General features: G+C 34.3%; 2 protein-coding genes across 2 annotated transcripts; one reads left to right on the top strand and one right to left on the bottom strand.

The window, feature by feature from the left end:
- The first annotated feature begins 11,119 nt into the window (after positions 1 to 11,119).
- On the top strand, positions 11,120 to 15,480 carry LOC128181618 (uncharacterized). The gene is made up of 2 exons (XM_052850087.1): positions 11,120 to 11,203; positions 12,219 to 15,480. The coding sequence occupies exons 1-2, from the start codon at positions 11,158 to 11,160 to the stop codon at positions 14,456 to 14,458; spliced, it is 2,286 nt and encodes a 761-aa protein (XP_052706047.1). The 5' UTR covers positions 11,120 to 11,157; the 3' UTR covers positions 14,459 to 15,480.
- Positions 15,481 to 16,919: 1,439 nt separating this feature from the next.
- Positions 16,920 to 18,249, bottom strand: LOC128181620 (uncharacterized). Its single transcript, XM_052850089.1, has 2 exons — positions 18,062 to 18,249; positions 16,920 to 17,867 (listed from the first exon to the last, which is right to left on the bottom strand). The coding sequence occupies exons 1-2, from the start codon at positions 18,108 to 18,110 to the stop codon at positions 17,179 to 17,181; spliced, it is 738 nt and encodes a 245-aa protein (XP_052706049.1). The 5' UTR covers positions 18,111 to 18,249; the 3' UTR covers positions 16,920 to 17,178.
- Positions 18,250 to 23,956: the final 5,707 nt, after the last annotated feature.

Genomic DNA, 23,956 nt, shown 5'->3' with positions numbered 1-23,956 from the left:
AGCATTTTAATTGTGATTACTGTTATCAAAATGTGTAACAGTTTACAAAGGCATATCATCTTGCGATGTCGACTTACTCACATCCCCGTTGATTTCAGACCCTCCTTATTATTCATCGAGACAGACTCAATCTTTATTCATTTAATTTGTTTACGAAAAAGCATCAATTTAACCGTGTTCAGGGTCGAAAAATTGGATCAAAATAAACTTGACTTTTTGAAATTAAAATGCAGCTGTTTGTATTATATTTACATTTTCTTTCTTTCCCTCTACTATTAAATTGCATTGACTGTATGAGTGATAAAACAGAAGACCCAATCACCAAATCAGGTGCGTATGAATACTATAAATGTGTACATACATGTGTGCATTATTCAGTTTGTATGCACACGCCGTTGCAGTTATGAGACCACATCTTTCCAAAAAAAATGATTTAATGCTTATTGTCTCATACAAGGAATTAATTTCACGATATTTTTCTATATAGCTTTGATTAAGTAAATTGATTAACTATGCTTTTAGCATATAATTCTTGAAAAAGAAATTATTTTCATTTGTACTTAAAAAACAAAATTACGAAAAAAAAATAAGAAAATTCTATAAGCAAAAAATAGCATTGGTTTACCTCATTCGACTTTATCAAACTTATCTATGGTGTAGCGTACATGTATGTGTTTGCTTGATGATGCAGCATTAAATATACTAGTACTGGATGATATCCCGCGCAGGCGCGAGGAATGACACTTTGCACATTGATGAGCTTTGTATATTTTGTACACATTTTTGGGAGTTGATTTTAATCAACTCTCCTATGCACTTACTCGGGCAAAGCGAAAGTGAAACAGTGTTTGGACCTAAGCACAAATCAATACCGCTGACGACACTTAGTTCTTGAAAATAATCGATAAATTCGATGCTATGTATTCCGGAGCATTGTTTTTCCAGAAAACCTATTTATTAATACCATGAAAATAGTAAGAAATTAAATTGTACAAACAGTTGAGGTATTTTTTAAAGTCGTCTGTATTCCTACGCTAGAGTTCAATGTAGTCTCGTTCAACCAGACGCTTGGCTGTCTCCGTTAATATGCGACAAAACAGAGTCTTTCTTATTGTCGGAGAAAAACGGAGACAGCCGAGCGTTTGGTTGAACAAGACAAGAGTTCAATCTTGCCTGGATCCATACAATTCCTCAGAAATATTTTGATTACTGATACTTCTTGCCATGAAAAATCACATATCTTTGATTTTGAATAAATGATAATTGATAAAATCAACTCCCGTCAGTACTTCAGTACTTTGATTAGAATATACTATGGCTGATTTTTCCCTCTCTGTTTTTCTTAACCTATTATTTAAGAATTGAAAGCAACTGGCCGAATATATAGAGGAGCGGGCAGGAATGAAACGCAAAGGATTGCGATTAAACGCAATAATAGTTATTGCGTTTAATCGCAAAAAAAAAAATATTTTTTCTGCTACATGTAAGTTGGCCTCAATGAGCTTCCGTAGAAGTGAAAATCTAAACTGAAATCAATATTTTGTGGCCTAAATCCTTTTCGTCGCAGTTGACTCAAAAAAAATAAAAACTTTTTTGGCTTTTAACTCTTTCTTCCGTGTGCAGTTTATTGTTGCAATTGAAAATATCTTCATTTTTTGCTTTATTTATTGTATTAAATGTCCACTCTTTTTATTTTAAAACGGTGAGGACGATAAAGTGTGTCGTATCTCTTTTCCAAACTTATGTAGGATCACTCATGTTTTGCGATGGTATATTATTTTTATTTAACGAGTTGTGTGTTTTCTATCTTCGAGCCTTGACGAAGGGATAGAAAACACACAACAAGTTGGATAAAAATCATATACAATGTACCATTGCAAATAATGAGATATTCTTTTTATCACATGTTTTCAATCTATTTTTTTTAAACTCAATCTTTTGTAAACATTTTAATTGTAAGCCGCATAACACATTATCTATTGTTAAACATTAACAACCATACGCACTGGAAACAAGTTCCTTGAAGATTTACTGACAAGTATTCAATTTTCTTACATTAAATGCTTCACATTTATAACTCTACACTTTTCATCTGAATTATACTGTTACTTTTTCATTCTACGTCAATCATACCCTAAAGCTGCGAATTGTTTAGTTATCAAAAATTTATCCCATGAGTGATATCCACCGCATGTTGAGATAAACATTATGATAATTTTCACTTTAATATAAATACTGTCCAAACTGTGCTTTCTATCATGTATAAATCATGTATAAAAGCCTGTTTTGAAAATAAAAAATGGTAGAGGTGGTTGACCCCCCCCCCCCTTTCCTTCTGAAGCAAGTTCCCTGTTTTCTGTGTACATCATTTCTTCAAATAGGCTAGATTTCTTATGTACAGTAGAGATGTCAACACAACCTTTTCATGGTTCACAAATTCATTAATATACAACTACCAAGTTGTCAGTGAAATAAACATATATGTAATCTAAAACCACGAGAGCATAAGTATTTGTATTTGTATATTTTAAATCTAAGTTGTCCGATGGCGATCTAAGGTACATGTATGTGCCTGAGGCGTGATGCCCTTCACCTCTGCCACAATGTTAACAAGATAAATATTGATGCAAACCATCAAATCGGCCGCAAACTTTTTAAGGAGGCAAATTGCAGTACGTTTTAATGAAGTAATACAACCTTACTAATATTGAATATCATGAAGCATTGTCATTTTTAGCAAAATGCAATAAACAAAAATATTTATAGCATTGTAACCTCCATTTGAAATGTACATCAAAAGTAGTGCTATAATGAAACTGAAATTACACATTTGTAAACAATAAACAAAACTTGTAAAATGAAAAAAGTGCTTGTCTATTTTCATAAGAATGAAAGAAAAAAAAATATTGTCCTAATTCTCAACCGATGCATTTTTTTAATTCAAAGCTTGAGGAAAGGGCAATAACTTTTGACATCCTCCCAATGTACGCAATGTGTGGACATATTTTTGAAAAAAAATAAATTAAAATGTCATTTAAATGTAAGCATTTGAAATCGTTTGCTTTTATTAAACTTTGTGATTTTTATATGCACTTTTTTCCATAATTTACTCTGTTAAAGAAGAAGGAAATATATGCATTTTTGGCAATAATTAAGTGTATAAAGTGATGATTTAATTTTCTTATTTGGACATGTGAAATTGAGAGTGAATATAGTCATCTTAATTCATGGATATGAAAATTTAACTGAAAGAATAAGAAAGTTTCATTTATATCAAAATATTTGTTTTCGGATGAGAAAAAATAAAAATGAGTATGTAAAATTATATACCCAAAATTTAAAATAATGTATATGCCAATGACCTTTGACAATTAAAACAAAGCACTTGATTTACAAAATTTGAAGAATACCAAGTATTTGCATAGGATTGAACACATCTCATGTCTATCTTAAAATGAATGTTAAACTGCACACTTATGGAATTACTTTCAGGCATGAAAAATAAACTTGCAACAATGCATAATGATACACTGATGAAATGAGTGATAAAAATTCAACTGCATTATACATGTTATAATGAAAAGTTCACATGAAGAAAAAAAAAATCAACAGGCATATCAACCTTTCAGGGTTTCAAGCAAGGAAATTAATTAGATTCAAAGTTAATCACACACTGAAAAAAATAAAACTAAAAGATAATTTTATGTGAAAACAATTTGAATAATGTTGTGGAATGTAAAACTTAGAGAAGAAAAAAAATATTCTGTGCTATAGAAAACCTTGTGCACTCATTGTATATATAATAATAAAAAACATACTTAAACAAACAGGCACTGAACATCTCATAACAATTATTTCATGGAATTTCATGAAACATTATATAAATAGTGCCTGTTTGGGAGGGTAACAGTTGAAATTGACACCCCGAGAAAACCATTGTCAACCGACGCGAAGCGGAGGTTGACAATGGTTTTCGAGGGGTGTCAATTTCAACTGTTATCCTCCCAAACAGGCACTATTTATTTTGTTATACTGAATGTCTTTTTTAAAATTTTTAAGAAAATTTTACTGCTTTTATATAGGAATAACGTGAATTCTACAGCGAACCGTACGCGCATAATTTTCGCGCATGTAACATTTTTTAATGTTACCCGTTGCCAAGTGCGTTGCTAACGCTGAGGGTAATAGTAAATATTATTAACTGCGTCTTAACCAATCAGATTTCAGTATTTAACATGAAAGTATAACAAAATTAAATATTGACTTAACTCTTTGTAAAACAATCATAATAAGTACTATCCGAATCTCGTATTCATAACGAGTTGCTTTTATATCTTATACACTCCTCTCCTTTAAAGCATTCATTGTTTATATTTAAAAGCTTAAATAAATTTACAAATTTATATACAATAAAAGTAAGTAAGAGAATATTTTTTTAGAAATCAAGTAAAGCTCAATAAAAAACAATTTTTAAAAATAATATAAATCGGAATTTTACAATTGTAATCAAATAAAATATTTCTTTAGAAGTAGGAATAATAACGTCTCATCTCCCCATGTGCACATTCTAACACAACCACAAATAGATCGGCCGCTTCCGCGGCCGATAATTATAGTCAGCCCGGGTTCGTGGTTATACCGTTCTGGAAAGAACGCCACCAAAAAAGCCCCCCCCCCCCCCCCCCAAAAAAAAAGGGGGGGGGGGGGAACACAATTTAAACAGCAACCGTTTAGTTACAAATAACCAAGACATTTGGATTTGTCATAAATGGGTGTAATTAGTTTACTAATAGTTTACTTCGATTGTTAGCGATATGGATGATTTCAGAAAATCAAAGAAAGATAACCCGTTTCCGATTAATAATGAAAACGGCCAAAAATTATTGTTATTTGATGTTAATCCAAGGTCGATCCAAGGTCAAACTTGCAGGCGAGCTATGAATTATAACAGCTGTTTAATACGCATGGAGACTGCTGATTACAAGTATGCAAATCATCATAGGTTCCAACTGTTATATATGAATTTCTCAACCTCTGAAAATTAGATTCACTCAAGACCTTCACCCATAATATCCTCTCTGAGTGACGATAATATTTCAGGCACAAACCCGGAGGCGGATCCAGCAATTTGAAAAAGGGGGGGGGGTCCATTTGATGAAAACCAATATGTGCATAATTCATCATTTGTCAATTAACAAGGACTTTTTGAACGTTTTCCGTGCGTATACAACTGTATTTAATAAACATTTATCTCATCACTATTACATCTATTTCAACAGCAGAGTACTTGCACTGCATTATCGAGCGTTTTGCCGTTTTGGTTTAGGTAAGGAAGATGTGCATATTATCTAACGTCAAGAAACTCAAGTCTCCAGCAATGAGAAAGTGCGTCTATGCTTGATAGAAAAGAAACACTAAGAAACAAAAAATAACTCAGACTAATTACGACAAACTATTATAAAAATGGTTTTTTTTTTTTTATGTCTTTGATGTTTTTAAATTCTGAACTATTTATCGATTTTGATTTTCTAAATAAAGGTCTAAATGATAGGATATGACAAGAGAATGGGAATAATTTATCTGCTGAATAAATGGTACGTGTGTAATACAATGGTAAAAGCAATTGTCGTCCCAGGGAACTTGATGTGACCTCTGTAATGGGTGCGCTACATCATCTGGCACTAGTACAAATGCGATCATATTTAGAAAAGTTTTGAAAAGTTGGGCATTTTCATAATGGTTTACATATAAACCCTTTACACGGTATTTTTGTAACAGAATTTCTGATTTTTGGAAACAAAACAAAAAAACCCTTTTTTGTGTTTCTAGTGGGTATGAAGGTAGCTAGCATTCCAGAAAAATAGCATAACCCGCATAAGCGGGTCATGTAATTTTCTTTGTATTTTTCGTATGAAACGAAGTAAAACTCATCTATTATAATTACTTTAGTTAATTAACTAAGCAATACATTTCAAATCGGCTTTCTAAACTAAAACGAATACGTGTACTCGTTTTACTCGATGGCTTGACAGCTCAAAACTGTATATGAACTATAATCAATTTTTTTTTAAAGAAATACATTGTGGATGTTATTATAAATCTGTGTTTTTAGCGATACTGCTTAATTTTATGTATTTTTTTTTTTTGCTTTAATTTTCCACATGTTTACTCAGTGTTTACTCAGTGTAGTAAACACCAGATGCTGAAGGGGAGTACAATGTACTTTATTTCGATAAAAAATCGATTAATTTTTTTCATGTAAGAACAAAATTATGGGACGCAGTACGAAATTCTTTAAATAAGCAATTTTAAAAGCATTTATTTGAGATAATAACAGTATTTCTATTATAAATGGGAAAAATTGCCTTTAAGTAGGCATTAAACGTTTTTAAAAAATTCATATGTCCCAGAGAAAGGGGGGGGGGGTTTCCGACCCCCGGAACCCCCCCTCTGGATCCGCCAATGAAACCTGCACCATTTTTAAGGAGACAGGATTCAAAATATAATTCACACTAAGCTTCACCGTGATTGCATACTAAAATGTATCTTAATTATTCAAAAATAAAATTGTTGAAAGTCCTTTATGTACATGTGGAAAAGTTGAAGACGTATATCATTATTTTTAGTCCCCTACCGGTTTCACCGGAGGGGACTATAGCTTTCCTCTGCGTCCGTCCGTCCGTCCGTCCGTCCGTCTGTCTGTCCCACTTCAGTTTTCCACACTTTTTTTCTTTATGCATTTGAGGAATAATATGAAACTTGCTGAAAAGCTTCAAAATGTAAAACTTCAGATCAAGTTTACACTTCTGTAGCGTCTGATTGACATATTTTCGAGAAAATTATTTTTTTATATTCCAATCTTTTAATGTTCGGGTTCGTTATCGGGTTCGGTGTGTAACTGAATAAACGAGGTCAGTATGTAGTCAGTAATAATATCGTGCGTTACTTGCAGGCACGTAGCATCGTTTTTGAAAGTGGGGGGGGGGGGGGGGGCCAGACTCATCCAAAAAATCTTGACAAGCAAAAAAAAAAAAAAAAAGGACAACTTTTAATTTTTCCCCAAATCTTCAAAATCCTAATCCGGGGGGGGGGGGGGGGGGGGGGGGCGTACTATATAACTTCAATTTCACTCCTCATTTCCTTATTTTTTTATCAATTTTTTACATACCCCCAAAAAACTGGGGGGGCCAACTCCATGATAATTCCATTTTTTATATGTAAATTTAAAAAAATTTCTTGCTGCGAGAAAAAGTGGGGGGGCCAGGCCCCCCCTGGCCCCCCCTGATGCTACGTGCCTGACTTGTACCATTCTTTTTCCTGTACCATTCCTTTTATCATTTCCAACAAACAAATAAATTCTATAAAATAGTGTCAAGCATTGTGTTGTAAATTTAATCGGCAGGGTTTTTTGTATTATTATTACAATCGGGTTCGTTGTCGGGTTGGGCTGTTTAACTGTTTGGTTTGATTCGGGGTACAGAAGACGGTTAGAAATGATATTGTGCATAACAGTGCATTGTTTTCACAAAGTTTTACCAGCGAATAAAGAATAGACTTGGCGAAATTACAGGAGATGAAATAAAGAGTATTATTTTACCTATTTCCTTCTTAATTTCTATATCACCTATATAGTTTTAATTTCCTCTGTTCTTTTATCTCTGATTAAAGCAGACATCTCGTTTACAATAGCTCTGAAATAGTTGTGTGCTTGGAAGCATTCATAGAATAATACAAACCGGTAGGGGACGTGTATTGCTTATGCAATACTCTCAGAATGCTTGTTTCTTATGTATTAAAAATGCTGAGGCCAGAGACAAGCTTTTCAATGATGTTTTTAGCATTGACGATTTAATTATTGTTAAAACACATATATTTCAAATTTGCTTTGGGGAGATGACAATCTTAGCAATAATGTAAGTTATCACTTGTTTTCCCTACTTAACATTTTTATCAAAAATCCAAAAGATTTTGATTGCGTATTTACATTTTTATCCAAATGTGCTAACTGAAACCTCATTGTAAATTACTTTGAACCTTTACATTTTTATACACATATACGATATTTTGTTTGAATGTGAAAAAAAATGTATGTCTATTGTATAGGAAGAGGGCTACAAAAAGTTTTAGAACTTGTGCCCAATCCCAAATTGTACTTGTAATTACAAACAAACAAACAAAACCCGTTTTTTACAATAAAATAAGTTCAAACCAACCCCCCGAATACCATTTTGAAACACATTTCTCACGTGTTGTGGATTGTTAACTTTTTTTATTCTTATTTTTGTAAATGACTGTAATTATATTTAGTGTCAAATCAATCGAATTTCTACGTTTTTCTGCTCTCTGTAGATATTTTCCTAGATTACTTAATTCAGTAGCATCTTCAGTTGACAATGATTGTAACCGTTTGAACATATTTGGTTTACATCGATAGTATTTTTAGATATATAATTTTCTATATTCATGATACAACGAGCATTTAAAAATAAAGTGATACTCATCTTAAACGTCCAAATTACAAAAAATACATAATCTTTGCATTTTATTTAACCAGCATATCTTCCATTCTCTTTCATTAATGAATATGCACGAAGTCTTTATCTTGTAATTAGCCGAGTATAATTTGCTGCAACTGTTTTTAATAGATAAGACTATAGACACAACTTGTTTGTTAAATATCTATACAAAACACATTTTGATGATTTTGAAAGAAATGCATTACAATCTTGTTGTAAACAGTCTTGTAGCCTTTGTTTAAAAATATCCAAGAACAGTCTTTTGTTTGTAACATTTGGATGATACAAAACTTCACCAAATCCTAATGAAAATAATGTTTTACATCAAGTAGCCAGTTGTATTTTACACATGGATATTTTTCAACCCTTTCAAAGAGAGAGAGAGAGAGAGAGAGAGAGAGAGAGAGAGAGAGAGAGAGAGAGAGAGAGAGAGAGAGAGAGAGAGAGAGACTTACATGTTATACGAAATGACAAAACTAGGAACTGTTTTCAATTAATTTTATGAAATACTGATATTTGTTTTACTATTGTAAGGCAACAAGTATATTCTGTACAATACTAGTACTATTATTTGATTGGCCATATTAGATAATGTTATTCAAAATGACTTAAATAACAAAATTTAAATTTAAAATATCATAAATATTTAAATTTCATCCATGCAGTTATTAACAGTTAGACGAAGAAACAGCGAATATTAGATGGGGAAAGTTAGAAAAAATACAATTTCATACTTTTTATTTTATAAATACATTTTTCTAAATGAAATCGCCACTATAACGTTTTGACCTCATTGGTGTTATTTTGTATCACTGCAGAAAACGTCAACCTCCTTTGAGACATGACATTTTAACACAAATAAAATCATTTGGTTACCATTGTTGCTGTTTAATTCGCCCTTCTCCCATCTTGTTATTGTATCAATTATTTTAATGTGATTATCGGTTATGCACACTATGACAGGAGAAGGATTGATTACCACAAAGTGATTAATAAAAACTACAGGGCGCAGTGATTGATAAAACTCGAGAATTCCCCATACTGGCACGATTACGTCCATCATAAGAACCAAACCGCCCGAATTAAAAAAAAAATCAAATCAAAGTTTACTCTTTAACCTACACGTACAATGTAACTGTACATCTGCAAACACACTGAAGCGACGGTTCTTGTTATCTGCGCAACAGGTTTTCGAGGTGACGCTTTAAACAAAGGTAAGCTTAATAAATCATGGAATATATAGTGATAATTTCTTTCAAATCAACTACAAATACTGTATTCAAAGAATTGAAAACATGTTTGACGCCATGGTGTAATGAAAATACATAAACAACCCACAATGCTACCACTAATGTACAATGTAGTTTGAATACACTGTCTCTGAAATCAAGAGATGCCTTACATACGCATAAAAATATAAAGATGTATTTTTTAAATTTGCACATTAAATTAAATGATATGGATGATTTCTATACCTTTGAAATATAGAGAAAAAAAAACACTGCGTTTTTATCTCAAATAAATAATATCTCTCTCTCTCTTTCTCTCTTTCTCTCTCTCTCTCTCTCTCTCTCTCTCTCTCTCTCTCTCTCTCTCTCTCTCTCTCTCTCGTCAGTTATTCCTTATTTTTAAGTTTGTTGTTAAGTCCACTTTTGTAGGTGTGTAGGTACAACAAGTTGAATATATATACATGTACTACATTGGGAAAGTTATAGAATCCCCTCTGAAATTTTGTTGGTCATCGATGACAAATCATTAATGTTGATCATTTATTAGTGCATATATATTCATGCTTATTGTTACCTGATAATTAATTCAGATAAACCGATTATAATCAATTACAAACATGGAATATTAATTCATTAATGAACGTCACTAGATCAATCACCCCGCCCGGTATGGCGGAAGTTCTTTGTCCTGTGGTCTTACTCCCTTTTTCATTGTTTTCTTCCTAATTTACCGTTTATTGATTCTCACTTTCATCATGGAATATTTTTTGATCAACAAACATGACCTTATTTTACATGTTATTATTACATTCTAGATGTTAATATCTAGTCTTTTTGGAAAATGCATTGTGGTAGTACCAAAAAAAATGACCCGAATGAGAAATTTGAAGAAAATTCAACAAATAATCGTTCTCCAGTGGTATTTGATACATTGTCATCCTTTATCTAGTTGATTGATTGGGATACAGACCACTCCATCTTCACGGCATGGCACGACTACTGTTCTATACTAAACAGTGTCGCTGTCCCTCTATATACAGGTGTTCCGTTGGACTAGCGAGTAACCCCTACCTGTTCTAATGAACTATTACAGATACAATCGATGGAACTCATTCATCAAATCGAAACAAGTCGATTTTTGTGACTTTTGTTCCCTTAACAAAAGAATAAATTCATCGTTTGTGTATTACGAAAGCAAAACGCCCGATGAAAGCCCCAATCATCAATTATATATATATTGCTTATTAAAATAGATTATGCAAATTTTTAGAAGTAAATCAAACAATGAATGGCGAAGTGTTTTGTATCCAATTATGCTGTGATTTATTACACGACAGAATTGTGTTTGGCGGCATAAATATTGGATTTTGTTTGAACACCTATCACAAAGCCTAGGAAGCGTGTAGGAGAAGATGGCCAGATTAGAGCTCCTGCTGCCAGTGCTACTCGCCGTCCAATGTAAGTTCTGTATATTACAATCCATATATGGCCGACATTGATTTAAATTATAAAATTGGTTAATCAGTATCACATTTTGATATAAACACTCTGAAATCAAAATAGATTTTTTTTTAAATGAAGAAATTGATTGAATTAATCCTAATCTTTATTCCTATATCTAAATGATCAAATTATGTCTAAACGTGATGTTCTTTCGTCATGATTTCATTTTGTTTGTCTGATAAAATAGGAAAAACCCACTCAAACATTAATTAACAAAAAATTTCAAAAGACATACAATTTATGAAAATGAAAGTTTGTCATTTTATTTGATATTTGAAAAAATAAGATATAACAAATGGAATCACAACATAGATTCGATATTCGAGCAATACCACAAGGATGGAATTTAATCCAACATAAAAAGTCATCAATATTGGACCAAGAAACTTATTTCACTGACAAAGTCAGGTAAAAGCGTTGTATTGCATTCTATAAAACCATGAATTAACATAACAAAATAGAGCAAAAAAGAAAGGGACAAATAATACTTGCCATGGATTCCCCTCTCTGTAATCGGTTTAATCCAAGTTCATAATTTCGTAATGATTTTATATCACATGATGTCACCAGGTGCCAAATTTACGCACATTAGATCTTAAAGATTTTGTTTCTCAAATAAATTTATTTAGTACTGATATTGCACTGTTTTATAAGATAAAATGAAATTTATCACCAACATATTTTTTCTTACACGGAAATTAAAGTCTTAATATGAAGTTCAAAATTTTACAAGTACTTTTTGGTCAAAATTCTCTGACGCCTTTCTGTAGCGTGATTCAGAAAGTTATTTTTAAATCAAGACGTACTTTTTCCTATAGACTTAACTTTTATTGTAATTATTAGTATTTTTATTAATATTATCATTATCATTATTATATACTAGTAATTATTGCTTCTATAACCCTTCATATACTAGCATAAGAATTTTTTTGCGTACGTTATACTTACAAAAAATCCTTTCGTGATCTAGATGTGTCAAGTCAGAGCACCGACCCCTTAGGTGACTTCAACATTGACGCCCTTTTAGCCGAGCTGGGCCCATTTCAAGGAGGCGCGCCCCAAGATCCACAGCCACCAGGAAATCTAGGGTCTGCAGTTGCAGACATTTCGACACAAACAGGAGGTGCAAAAGAATCAGATATACAAGCTGCTATTAATGACATTCAAAGAGAACTCAGACAGAGTTTTGCTGCAGATTCTAGTCTCCAAGGACTTGTTGCAGGAAATACTGAACATCTAGGTAATCTAGACGCCTTGCTGTCATTAGGAGGAAGTGGGCCCTCCACCGCAACGACGAATAGTAATGGTGGCGTTGGACTCGATGAAATGTTGCTTTCAAATACAGCCTCATCTCATAACACACAAAGTCCTCTTGCTCTTGATTCTAATCTTCAAGGCCTTTTTACAGAAAATGGAGATCTAGGCAACCTTCAAGCATTGCTTGGTTCTTTTGGAGGAAGTGGGTCATCCACCGCTACGTCTAGTAGTGGAGGTAGTAAGAGCGGTAGTAGTGTGGGTGTTGATAAAACGAGACTATCGAATGTTCATTCATCTTTCGACTCAAAAGATTCTCTTGGAGAAACCTCTAAAGCACAGTCATTCTCGTCCCAACCCATTGCTTCTCAAAACAGTCTCGAAAAGTTTGCTACTGGAACACATGATCAACATAAAGATAACATATTGGAATTGCCACTGCCAAATATCGGCGATTTGTCACTGAATCAGCGTCAATTTTCTCAATCTAAAAAGGATAACAATAACCTGAATTCCTTCACTCAGTCGAATCCAATAGAAAAATCCTTCACGCAGGCTGTTGGAACCGCATCACATTCGTCTGAAGGCTCCTCACACATCCAAAACGCATCCCCCTTCTCAGCTGCATTTTCCCAAGGAACACCTTCTGTAACGTCACAGTTTCCGGATCTTAATATTCCTAATACGAATTTTGATTTCCAGAGCACATTCAAAACAACAGAAAATTCGGGTTTCCAACAAAGCAGCAGTCGACCAACTCCAGTCGACCGGTTTCAAAACACTGCAAGCAGCGCAGTTAGCTTTGGCTTATCCGACACTTCCATACAGCGGAGATCGGATTCTCCAAGCAGACGACAACTAGAAAATCTTTCCCCTGATGAACTAAGGCGCGCTCTGGCTGAAGTAAACAAAGAGATAGATAGGCTCTCTAGCCCAATTAACAACAACAATCAGCCTTCTTCAGGAGTTGAGAATATTATTATCGAAAGCGATCCAAGAAGAGTTGTCCAAGGACTTGACAGAAGATCACAACCCTTAATAGGACTAGAACCTGGCTCTATAGCCCAACGTTTTGGGGGAAGTCAAGGGTTAGATTCCTCTTTAACTCGTGATGCGCCCGTTGAAAACTCATTTGAGCTACAACAAACATCTAACGCATTAACAGCTTCTTCACCGGACCCAACAGAAGAACAATCGGGACCAGAAGGACAACAATTCGTCACAGCCGCTCGACCTCAGATCAATCCCTTAAATGCTTTTGAAAATATGGGCGGAGGAAATCCTTTTGCACAAAACCCGTTTGTTCCTGGGTTTTCGCAAATGTTTGGAGCCCCGGCTCTCGGCCAAGTTCCACCTATGTTTAGACCTGCACAACTACCACCTAATTTTGGCCAAGGTGTTCCAGGGGTTACAAATCAGCTACAACGATTTGGCAACACAAATAGTTTAGAGTTTGGCGAGATTTCTTCACCTGGAAACTTACGATCAAGTCTTCCTAATTTGAGATTTGAACCACCAAATGGATTTCCAGGCAGAAACAGTTTTGGTCCGTCGGGTAGAGAGATTCGGTTTGAACAAAGAAGGCAACCTGGACCATCGTTTGGTCCCGGACGTCTGCGTGAACGACTCCAGGACAACAGACAAGAATTTTTGAGGTCATCTGACCGAGATAGTAGGGCAAGATCCCCCGACAGGGATATAAATAGAATTAGAGACTCTATACGTCAGCAGCGTTTAAGAGGTTCATTTGATTTGAGTTCTCTAAGACCATCCATTGGACAGGGCAGGAGCGGCTCGAGTCAACCCATCAGAAGACTGCGACTCAATGGAAGGACTTTAAGGCGGCAAGGGCATTCTGGACCAGGCAGACGCCTGACCGGAAGACAGCCGGGGTCTGTACGGCCGGAGTCTGTACGCAGACAAGAGCTTCGGTCTTCATGGAGAGGGAGACTATAAGGAACCATGGCAGTTGAATGTATGAATGAATCGTGTGAATGTGTGCTTACCTGTTTCAGAGCGTGCGTTATATTTGAACATTTTTTGTAAACATATTTTTTCTATATTATTTATTTTCCTAAATAAAGAAAAAAAAAAACACGTCATTGTATTGATGGACGGTAACATAACAATGAAGAAGTTTTGATAGTAAATATATTTTACTTGCATCTACTGAGTGTACACTAACTCAATATGTGAAGGAAAATATGCAGAAAAGGAAATCATTTTCATACCCATGAAAGAAACACTAAAACAAATATATCGAGTAAACACAAGAATTATCTCCTTATATTTACATTCAGTTATCCCCTTATGTTTGCATTTGAAATCTGCGACGTTCAATTTTCTATGAATACACTTTGCTAATTCATGCGCCATGAGCACAGAAACATGTTTTGAGTATATTTATTTTTGTAAGATTAAATGAAACTTTAAATCTTACATAACCAATTTGATATCTACTATTGAAAAACAGTCAAGATACTCTTTAATAAAAAAACATTTTTCTCCACAAAGTTTCTGGCACTATATCATTTGTCGTGGAAGCTAACTAGATAACATGTTAATATGGCTGTTCCATGTATGTTTCATATCCCAGTCTAAGAGCGCGAATAATGGCATTTTAGAGGCGATATATAATATTTCATACAAATAGACATCAGTATGAAAAAAATAAAAGCATTGAATGCTTAATTTTGGATGTCCTATGGCACACCAAGCGGTGAAGACACGCTAACGCGTGGTATTCAATTTGGCTGCACCGCTTGGTGTGTCATAGGACCGACGACATCCAAAATAAGCATTCAATGCAATGTATAATATAACAATGTTAGTTTAATATGTGTGAAATGCATACGAATGAAAGCCTAATTAATTCACCTGAACTTTCCAATTACGTCTTTCAGTTGAAACTAATCATTCAACATTCACAAAAAGAAAACTGTTATTTAAAAAAAAGAATAATAAATTCATCATCTTCTGATCTATCAATCATTATCTTTGATTCTTATATTTATGAACAGGTTTTTATATTCAAAAAATTCATGATTGTCATTATGAAACAAGAGTATTTATGCAATTGATTCTTCAATCATATGGTTAATATAACATTACACTGGAAAACTATTTGTCTCGCCCCAACTAATGATAAAGTAATGGAGAAAGCTACTATAAAGGCTTTTCCTGTTGTCTTATCATATCAAAATCAAAGAGCAAAACAAATTTGTATGATGTACATGTAAAAAAAAAACCTCATTGGTTTAAAAGGTTTTAAAGTAATTTTTATTATTTCTTCTATATCATCTTTTTTTCTTATACTAGTAGTTTCTATAGCGGTTTTTATTTGTTAACAAGTTATATTTTTCAATGATTTCACATAATATGATACATCTATCTAGTAGCATTTCATTTCATTCATTCATTTTTTAATAAGACCAAACTTTATCACAGCCTATCGGTACAAGTAAACGTCATCACGCATTTTAAGAAACATTTATTATTATAAAATCAAATGAAATGTTCAAACTTAACATATCCAAATTGATATGTACTTTTGAAATAATAATCGTTAAATCATATCTATTTGTTGTAATATTTTTTTCTCGACTGAGTTTCTGGCATTATATTTCTCGCTGAAGCCAACTTTATAAGATGTCAATATGGCTGCATGTTCCATCTTTTATTTATATCCCTGACTAAGATCGTATATAATTGCTTTAAACCGACGATACACAAGTATTTCGTAAAACGCTTAAAGTTTTGTTTAGCTCTGTAAATGATATTGCACCAGTTAAAGGATTTTCAATGGTTTAAAACATTGTTTAAATTAACAACGCTAACCTAAAGATGAACATGATATTCCAAAACATCTGAACCTACCATTTAATGCCAAGTTTGCATACTCTAACGATTTATTTCAGTATAGAATAGTCACTACTCTGGGTGGTTTACGTCGGTACTAAGCGAACGTTGCAATATATAAAACGCATGCAAGCAATCTGCTTATATCTTAAGTTTGCTTTTTTCTCTCTTAAAGAAAGTATCTTACTGTTTGTTTTCATTTCTTTCCTCTGTTTGTCTGTCTGGCTCTTAATCAGCTTGATACATATATTAAAAAAACACTGCTTGACAATGCATTGAAGGCAGTTTGAAAAGTTTACGGAATTCAGGGACAACATCGATCCAGAGCGTGAACTAGTTTGTCATTCACTGTATGAACACAATAGGGCTGCCTAAGAGTTTCACGTTGGAGAGCAATTCAGGTGTAAAATCGGTACTAAAATTACTTACTATTTGTATCGCTATGTTTACATGTTGTTCGAACCTTGTACGAGCGGGCTCTGCAGACAATGAACTGTGTTACCCTTAAAGATACAAATATGACCAGGGCGGGGTTAACAATAAGTGTGTTCGAAACCAGTTTCTATTGTTGTCTTCTTTTTATTAGATAAGAAGTTACTGTAGTTAGATAAAATCAAATGCACGCATCCCATATCAACAACAGAAAAAAAAAAGAAAAAATACATCAAAATAAACTAGCGTCATATGTCATATGGTAAAATTCAGCTGCACTTACGGAAGTCTTCTCTTAGACAATATAGAAAAAAAAACCAACAAAACATCTACATAGAAATCGAATATCGTTACGCAAAAAATCTTCATAATTATTAATTATTGCGTCATCCAACAAAGATTAATCCTCTTCTTCTTGGAGTCCTGTTTTTAATATTGTCCATGAACCTGTTCATGTTGTTCCTCCCCTTGTTAATCAGACGACGTAGAAACCCAGGACGTTTATTACTGTTTTCCTGAGGTGGCGGCCTGTTCACCGGGGCTTCCTTGGCTACACCCAAGTTGCGTCGAGTATTCGGCCGGTTGAAAGAAGGCCTTCTCCTTCGGTTGTTCCTTCGCTTTGAATTTCCTGGTCTCCTAGGTTTGTTTTTCCTCTTGTTGTTGGCTTTCTCCTTGGCTAACTTTTTCTCCAGTTCTTTGAGTCTCCTCTCTTGTTCTAGTTTTTCTCGTCTTAGCCTCTCCACTTCCTGTATCCGTTTCTCCTCCGCAATCAACCACGGATCAAGCCCCGATCCTGGAACCACATCCCCGGGTCTTAGCTGGCCCACATATGGAGGTGTTTCCGGCACTAACAGCCCGGAACTTCCGTAATACCTTGTATCCGTTATGCCTTTGGATTGCAGGTCGCGTAGACGCCTGTCAATTTCGGCCCGTGTCATTTGAACTTCGCGAGGGACTCCATCGGGTCCTACTTCTGTGAACCACTGGAGATCCTGAACTCCGGGACTAGGATGATCATGGTTATGCGCATGATCATGCTCAGGTCGGAAGTGACTGACCTCAAAACCGCATATATCTGATATAAAGAAAAATGTGTGCCCGCTATAATGCCTTGACAGTGTAATTCAAAGGTATGAACACTAGACATCAAAGCTTAACTCAAAGAACGCATTGATTAAAGCCAATAACAGGTAAAATAAATATATTTCGTCATTTTCTATTAGAAGTTCATATTCATATTTTTTTACAGAGCTACATTGATACCAATACCTGTTATAAAGTTGATACACAGAATTAAAAGTACCGATCCTACCCTCATGTCGAATTTTTACAGATACAGAAAACTGTGTCGTGTTCGCGGCTTTAAAACTAACAGAGCTACACCTTCAAGGCCTCCATCCATCTTGCCGCCACATCTGTCATTCGTGCTCTTCCTTGTCGAATGAAAACAGTCCTGTTTAAGACGCCGTGCATTCAGTGGTTTTTGGCATTGGGTGACGTTAGCATTGTTTACCATCACAATTGACCGGGATGTCAACTCTTAGTTTGAAATCACGTAATTGGTTTTTGGGAGCCGAGTAGGTGGATTAGTAAACTGTCCAGGGAAGTCTTTATTTATCAACGTTAGGTACACATTTGAGTGCGTATACATTAAATAATTCGTTATTCATGCATGTGCTATGGAGTGCAACCATTGAACTTCAATGCAGAATCCACGTTTAGATTATTGACTAATCGTGAGGTTTTGTGCTCCTAATGAGAGGTCACAAAAATACTCTATCCTGCAAGCACTTGATTTTTTTAATAGCCCGCTCTAAAGATTTCCGACGCCGTGTCTATCTGTCTGTCTGTCGCGGGCGACCAACTACAAATGGTTATCACGCTGAATGATAGAACATCTAATGTGTCAATAACAGAAAATAAAATTTTAATGGACACAAATGGCTGTATGACCTTAACGGTCGCCTTTTTAAAACTGATTCAAAAGAGGATTCACAAAACGACAATTTATTAATAATATTGCATAGCAAATTAATATAAAAAGTATGCACACAATAACTGAAAACACAAGTTAGTATTTGGTTATTACTGCGACTACTGAGTAACTTACATGTACTGACCACATTTGAAAAAAATAACCTGTTGATATTATCATTGCATTTGCTGAACAATTTAAGAATATTTTGCGATTTCAATTTCTTCGGATTTTTCATACCCGCAAAATACCGCGGAAAATGAACAACCGAAGAAATTTTATAGTTCGCAATTTTTGGTAATTATCTGTTCATGATGAATATTCATCTTCTCTAAAAGTAAATTTTAAATCCAGAACATCAGAGGCTCATGATTCTGCGAAAATAAGAATGAAATATGAATACCAAAAATTAACTCAGTATGTAAGAACTATTCAAGTTATGGGCAAATAAATGAGTAAAAAAATGAAGGAAGGGTGAGATATTGGGGAGGGGATAAGGTGATCTCGTATTTCTAAACTAAATTTAAATTACTCTTTTTAAAAAAGAATTGTTCCATATTCATTATATGACCAATAGACAACACATCCCAATAAACGCATACCAGAAGCACTGATCCAAGATGAGGAATTCCTTAATTTCCATAGAGGTCTCTTTGCTCATCTGCCTAAAAAGTATATAAAAAAAAAATTCTAGCATAAATGCATATATACTTTTTATGACCAGAAGACACTCTATGTATGACTGTTTCAGTCACCATGATACTCATCATTATTTCTTAGGTTGTAGTCCTATTTATTTGGAACAAGAATTCTCAATTAAGAAATAAACAGCAAGTTTAAAAGTTCATCAGGATATTAACTTGGTGGACACGTTACCAAATCCTGTGAAGCCCGAAGGGCTTCTTAGAAGGTTTGATCAGGTATTAACCAAATTCATATCCCGGTGAACTTTTTTGATGCTGTTCATTACTTATATTTAAATTTGAAAAAGGCAAATCGTTTGGAATTGTTAAAATTACGGAGATTTTATGTTTACAATTATCCAACCGATAAGTGATAAGCACGTGCTTTGATCATTGTGACGCCATAAAAAAGTTCACACAGATTTGAACGTTTTCGCTATTCTAAAGGTTTATATAAGGAAACATATTTGCAAATGTAAATATATAATTTTAAGAAATCACACTACTTTTAAAACGTGATTGATGCTTTGAATACCAAGGTTTTTTATTTGAAAATTCTTCTTTACTTTTTATTTTCTCTCTCTCTCATTCTCTCTCTCTCTCTCTCTCTCTCTCTCTCTCTCTCTCTCTCTCTCTCTCTCTCTCTCTCTCTCTCTCTCTCTCTCTCTCTCTCTCTCTCTCTCCAGTGATGTACAACACTTCTGAATATTCATGATTCAAAAGTAAAATGCAAACATATCTTTTGATAGTCCATCTTCGCTCTTGTGTCAAGCAATCTATCTGTATTCGTTATTACTTGTTTGTATTTGCTATTTTTATAGGAAATAAGCAAAAAATAGTTTGCCATTAATCAGTGAGATGTACTTTAGATCACAAATTTATGCTCCATTTTTAAAAATTTGTTATTCAAAGACGATACCAATTCTAATGCTTTTTGTGGTGTTATTGTCGATATAATTTGGAAAATATTTTATTAATCAAAGCATCGCTCGGATACGAGTAGGTTTGGTTTGTTTGTTTTTTATTCATTACACATCAATCTAATGGAGAAGAGTGGAAATTAGTGGAAATTTTTAATAAATATGAAAAAAAAATTCAGCTACTGCAAGGATGCATCTCCTTAGATGGTAAACTATCCCCCCCCCCCCCCCCCCCCCCCCCCGATGATATAAAATCAACGGACAACAGTGTTAGCAGTCCACGTCAACCAATTTTTATTCACGTGTGAACATTTTTTGCAGTGATTGCTGGAGCCTCGTCGGTGCAGGTATTTCTCCCCGTAAACAAATCATCAAATATCTTTGGGAGTTGGATAGCAGAGAAAGCCGGAAGAGAACAGAAAGCAGCTGAAAACGGGAAACAAAGGAAACTTCACAACGATGTAAAGCAGCTGACAGGGAAAGGAAACAAGCAAACAGCAGCAGTGATAGCAAAGATGGAGAACTACTGAAAAGTGAAAAAGCAAGACTTGCCAAGTGGAAGGAACGTTTTGAGGAAGAGCTAAATAGAGAGATTCCAGAATCTCTACCACTTGAAGAGAGAGAGAGAGAGAGAGAGAGAGAGAGAGAGAGAGAGAGAGAGAGAGAGAGAGAGAGAGACCATCTACACAAAAAGTAAGAGCTGCACTGATGGCGTTCAGAAATGGGAAAGCCCTGATCAGATCAGATAACTGCAGAAATGCTGAAATCAGACCTAGTCCAGACCTGCCAAGAACTCAAATTCACCTTTGACCAAATTTGGAAAAAGGAGAAAGTGCCTAAGGAGTGGACCAAGGGACTGATCTACAAAATCCCCAAGAAAGGCAACTTGCAAGAGTGCGACAACTGGAAAGGAGCAACATTGCTGCTCTAGCCAGTAAAGTTCTCAGTCGTATCCTCATAAACAGAGTACGAGCCGGTGTAACGAAGACCGCGCATTAAGAGAAAAACAGGCGGGTTTCCGTAAAGTTTAGGGACTGCCGACCAGATATTCATCCTAAGAAACATCCTGGAGCAGGCCAATGAGTGGAATGCTATTACGTATATCCACTTCGTTGATTTCGACAAGGTGTTGGACTCAGTGCACAGAGACAGTCTTTGGATCATTAAGAAAAAGTACGGTTTACCAAATGAACTGATACAAATGGTTACAGCACTATACGAAGACTTACAATGCTCTGTCACTGAAGACAATGAGACCACAGCCCTTTCCCTCGGCGTAAAGCAAAGCTGCTGTATGTCAAGATTTCCGTTCTTTTTGATAATAGACTGCGTGATGCAGCAGACAGTCAAAGAAGAACGAACCAGAATTTGGTGGGACTTCTTAGACGTCAGAAGTGACGCCATTTCTATAATTCAATCAAAATCAGCCAAAAATCGACATTTTTCTTATCTATTTACGAATGGGAAATATATAGCGCATGCTTGAACAAGGAAAATTTTTTTGTCACTTATTAGTCTTGGCTAGATACATCTCTGATTAAAATATTTTATTTGTTCAAGAATGCGCTCTATGTTTTCGGAAGGAAAAACTGATTGAAAACAAGCTGTTTCACGCTAAAAATGCAAAAATGGCGGGAAAAGGTTGTCTTTACAATGTCATATTTCTAAATTGTGGGCACTTGAACCAAAATGAATATTATGTAAACACATCACATACATATCTGTACTAAGAAAACAAAGAATGATAGTAAAATGATGATGTTCACTTTAGGGGGCCATTTTAGGCCCTTAAAGTCCTATAGGCTTTTGTGGTGTTTTTTGTGATTTTACATTTAAAAAGTCATAAAATTATTTTTAAAGGTTCTCGTACGTAGGTTTAAAACCTGTCATATCCCATCCAAAACCTCTGCCTCGCAGAAATATAAAACATTATCTTCTATTTATTTTTCAAAGGAATGGCTGTAAATTAATCAGTTTAAAGTCATGTTCAATGGGACGATGTGAATTAAGTTATAAAAGATAACCATGCCGGCTTGTATTATAATAAACATGGAAGAGTCGTTAAAAACACTAGCTATTATAACGAATTGCTCAAAGGAGGGTGACTGGTCTTGTATGTAGAGAAATCCTATGAGTTTCCAAAAAGTTAATGACTAACTTGAACTTGCAAGTTGTACATTTTTTGCCAGAAGAAGTATGGTTCAACTTAATTTTATTTATTTTAGCCCCCCCCCCTTTCCCCCTGAATCAGCCACGGGTGCGCGTCATGGTCTATTGATTGCGCAACAATATATTTGGTGAAACTTCTTTTGATATTGATTTTTCGCAAGTTATTTTTCAATTGTTTCTATTTTAGAAGGAAATGTTTTTCAGCTAAGAAGTGAAGATTTCAAGTACGTAATTTCAAAACTGGTTTTCATATTATATGATAATACTGTTGATGGACAATATAATTTTAATTACATAAGCTCCAGTTACATTTTGCAAACTGTTTTAAGGAAAATTAAAAAAAATATTCTCACTCCAAAAAAAGCCTACACGCAACAGGTTGAAATGCAAATAGAAAAGATATAATTTTGCATGAAAAATATATTAAAATAGAGAAACGTCCCGTGTGACCTTAAAAAATAACTTAAATTAATTTTTATATAATATCTGAAAAGCTTTCGATGCTATGAGATTTTTACAGTACATTAAATTTTTAAACGAAAGAATTGGTGCTTATTCTGGACTTATTCTGATTGGTGTGTGGATTAAAAGAACAGTAGACAAGTAATACATTCGCTTATAATGGAGTGTTGATTAGTCTGCGTAGATCATACATTGACCTCATATCATTTCTGAGCGATTGGCTCATCAATCATTCATTCAAAAATCCCTGCCTATAGGATATTTTCTTATCTATATTCTTTTTTATATAATTAATGTAATTTACATATTACGACAAATCCATAATTTGTCAATGACTGTTCGGGCTTTTCTCTACAGACAAAAATCATTCATCTTTGTCTAAAATATAATCGGTATAACAAAGTTTACAAGGAGAAACGAACATCTGGTAGAGCAATACGACAGAGTAACTCAAAACAGAAGACTGATTTTAAAGTACATAAATACGACTAAATCGAGAATATTTCTACATGTTAAATGCCATATATACATTTTAACATTGGCGCTTCGTGCGGGTATGAAGGTAGCTAGCATTGCAGAAAAAAACATGTGTAACCCGTGTCAGCGTTATCTTTTATTAATATTTACATTTTTCAGTGTCTGTCTATGCTAACGACTACAAATCAACTTTGTAATGTATAGTCCAATGCATGATTTCAATATGACTATTTTACTATTTAATCGTAAAATTGCTGAAAAATAATAAGGAATCAATCTTTAAATATTTTGACGTGATCAAATATGGTCTGGGATGATCAAATCTATCATAAAGCCGTTGGGGCTTTATTGGATTTGATCATCTCGTTATACTCAAAGAATGATTCCTTACTTCTTAAATCAATTATTTATTATACTCAAAGAATGATTCCTTATTCCTTACATTGATTATTCATAAAAAGTGAGTGCAAATACGTAA

Source organism: Crassostrea angulata, chromosome 4 (assembly GCF_025612915.1).
Source record: "Crassostrea angulata isolate pt1a10 chromosome 4, ASM2561291v2, whole genome shotgun sequence".
Taxonomy (NCBI): Eukaryota; Metazoa; Mollusca; class Bivalvia; order Ostreida; family Ostreidae; genus Magallana; species Magallana angulata.
The sequence above is the reverse complement of the archived record's forward strand: the minus strand, read 5'-3'. Positions and strand labels throughout refer to the sequence as shown.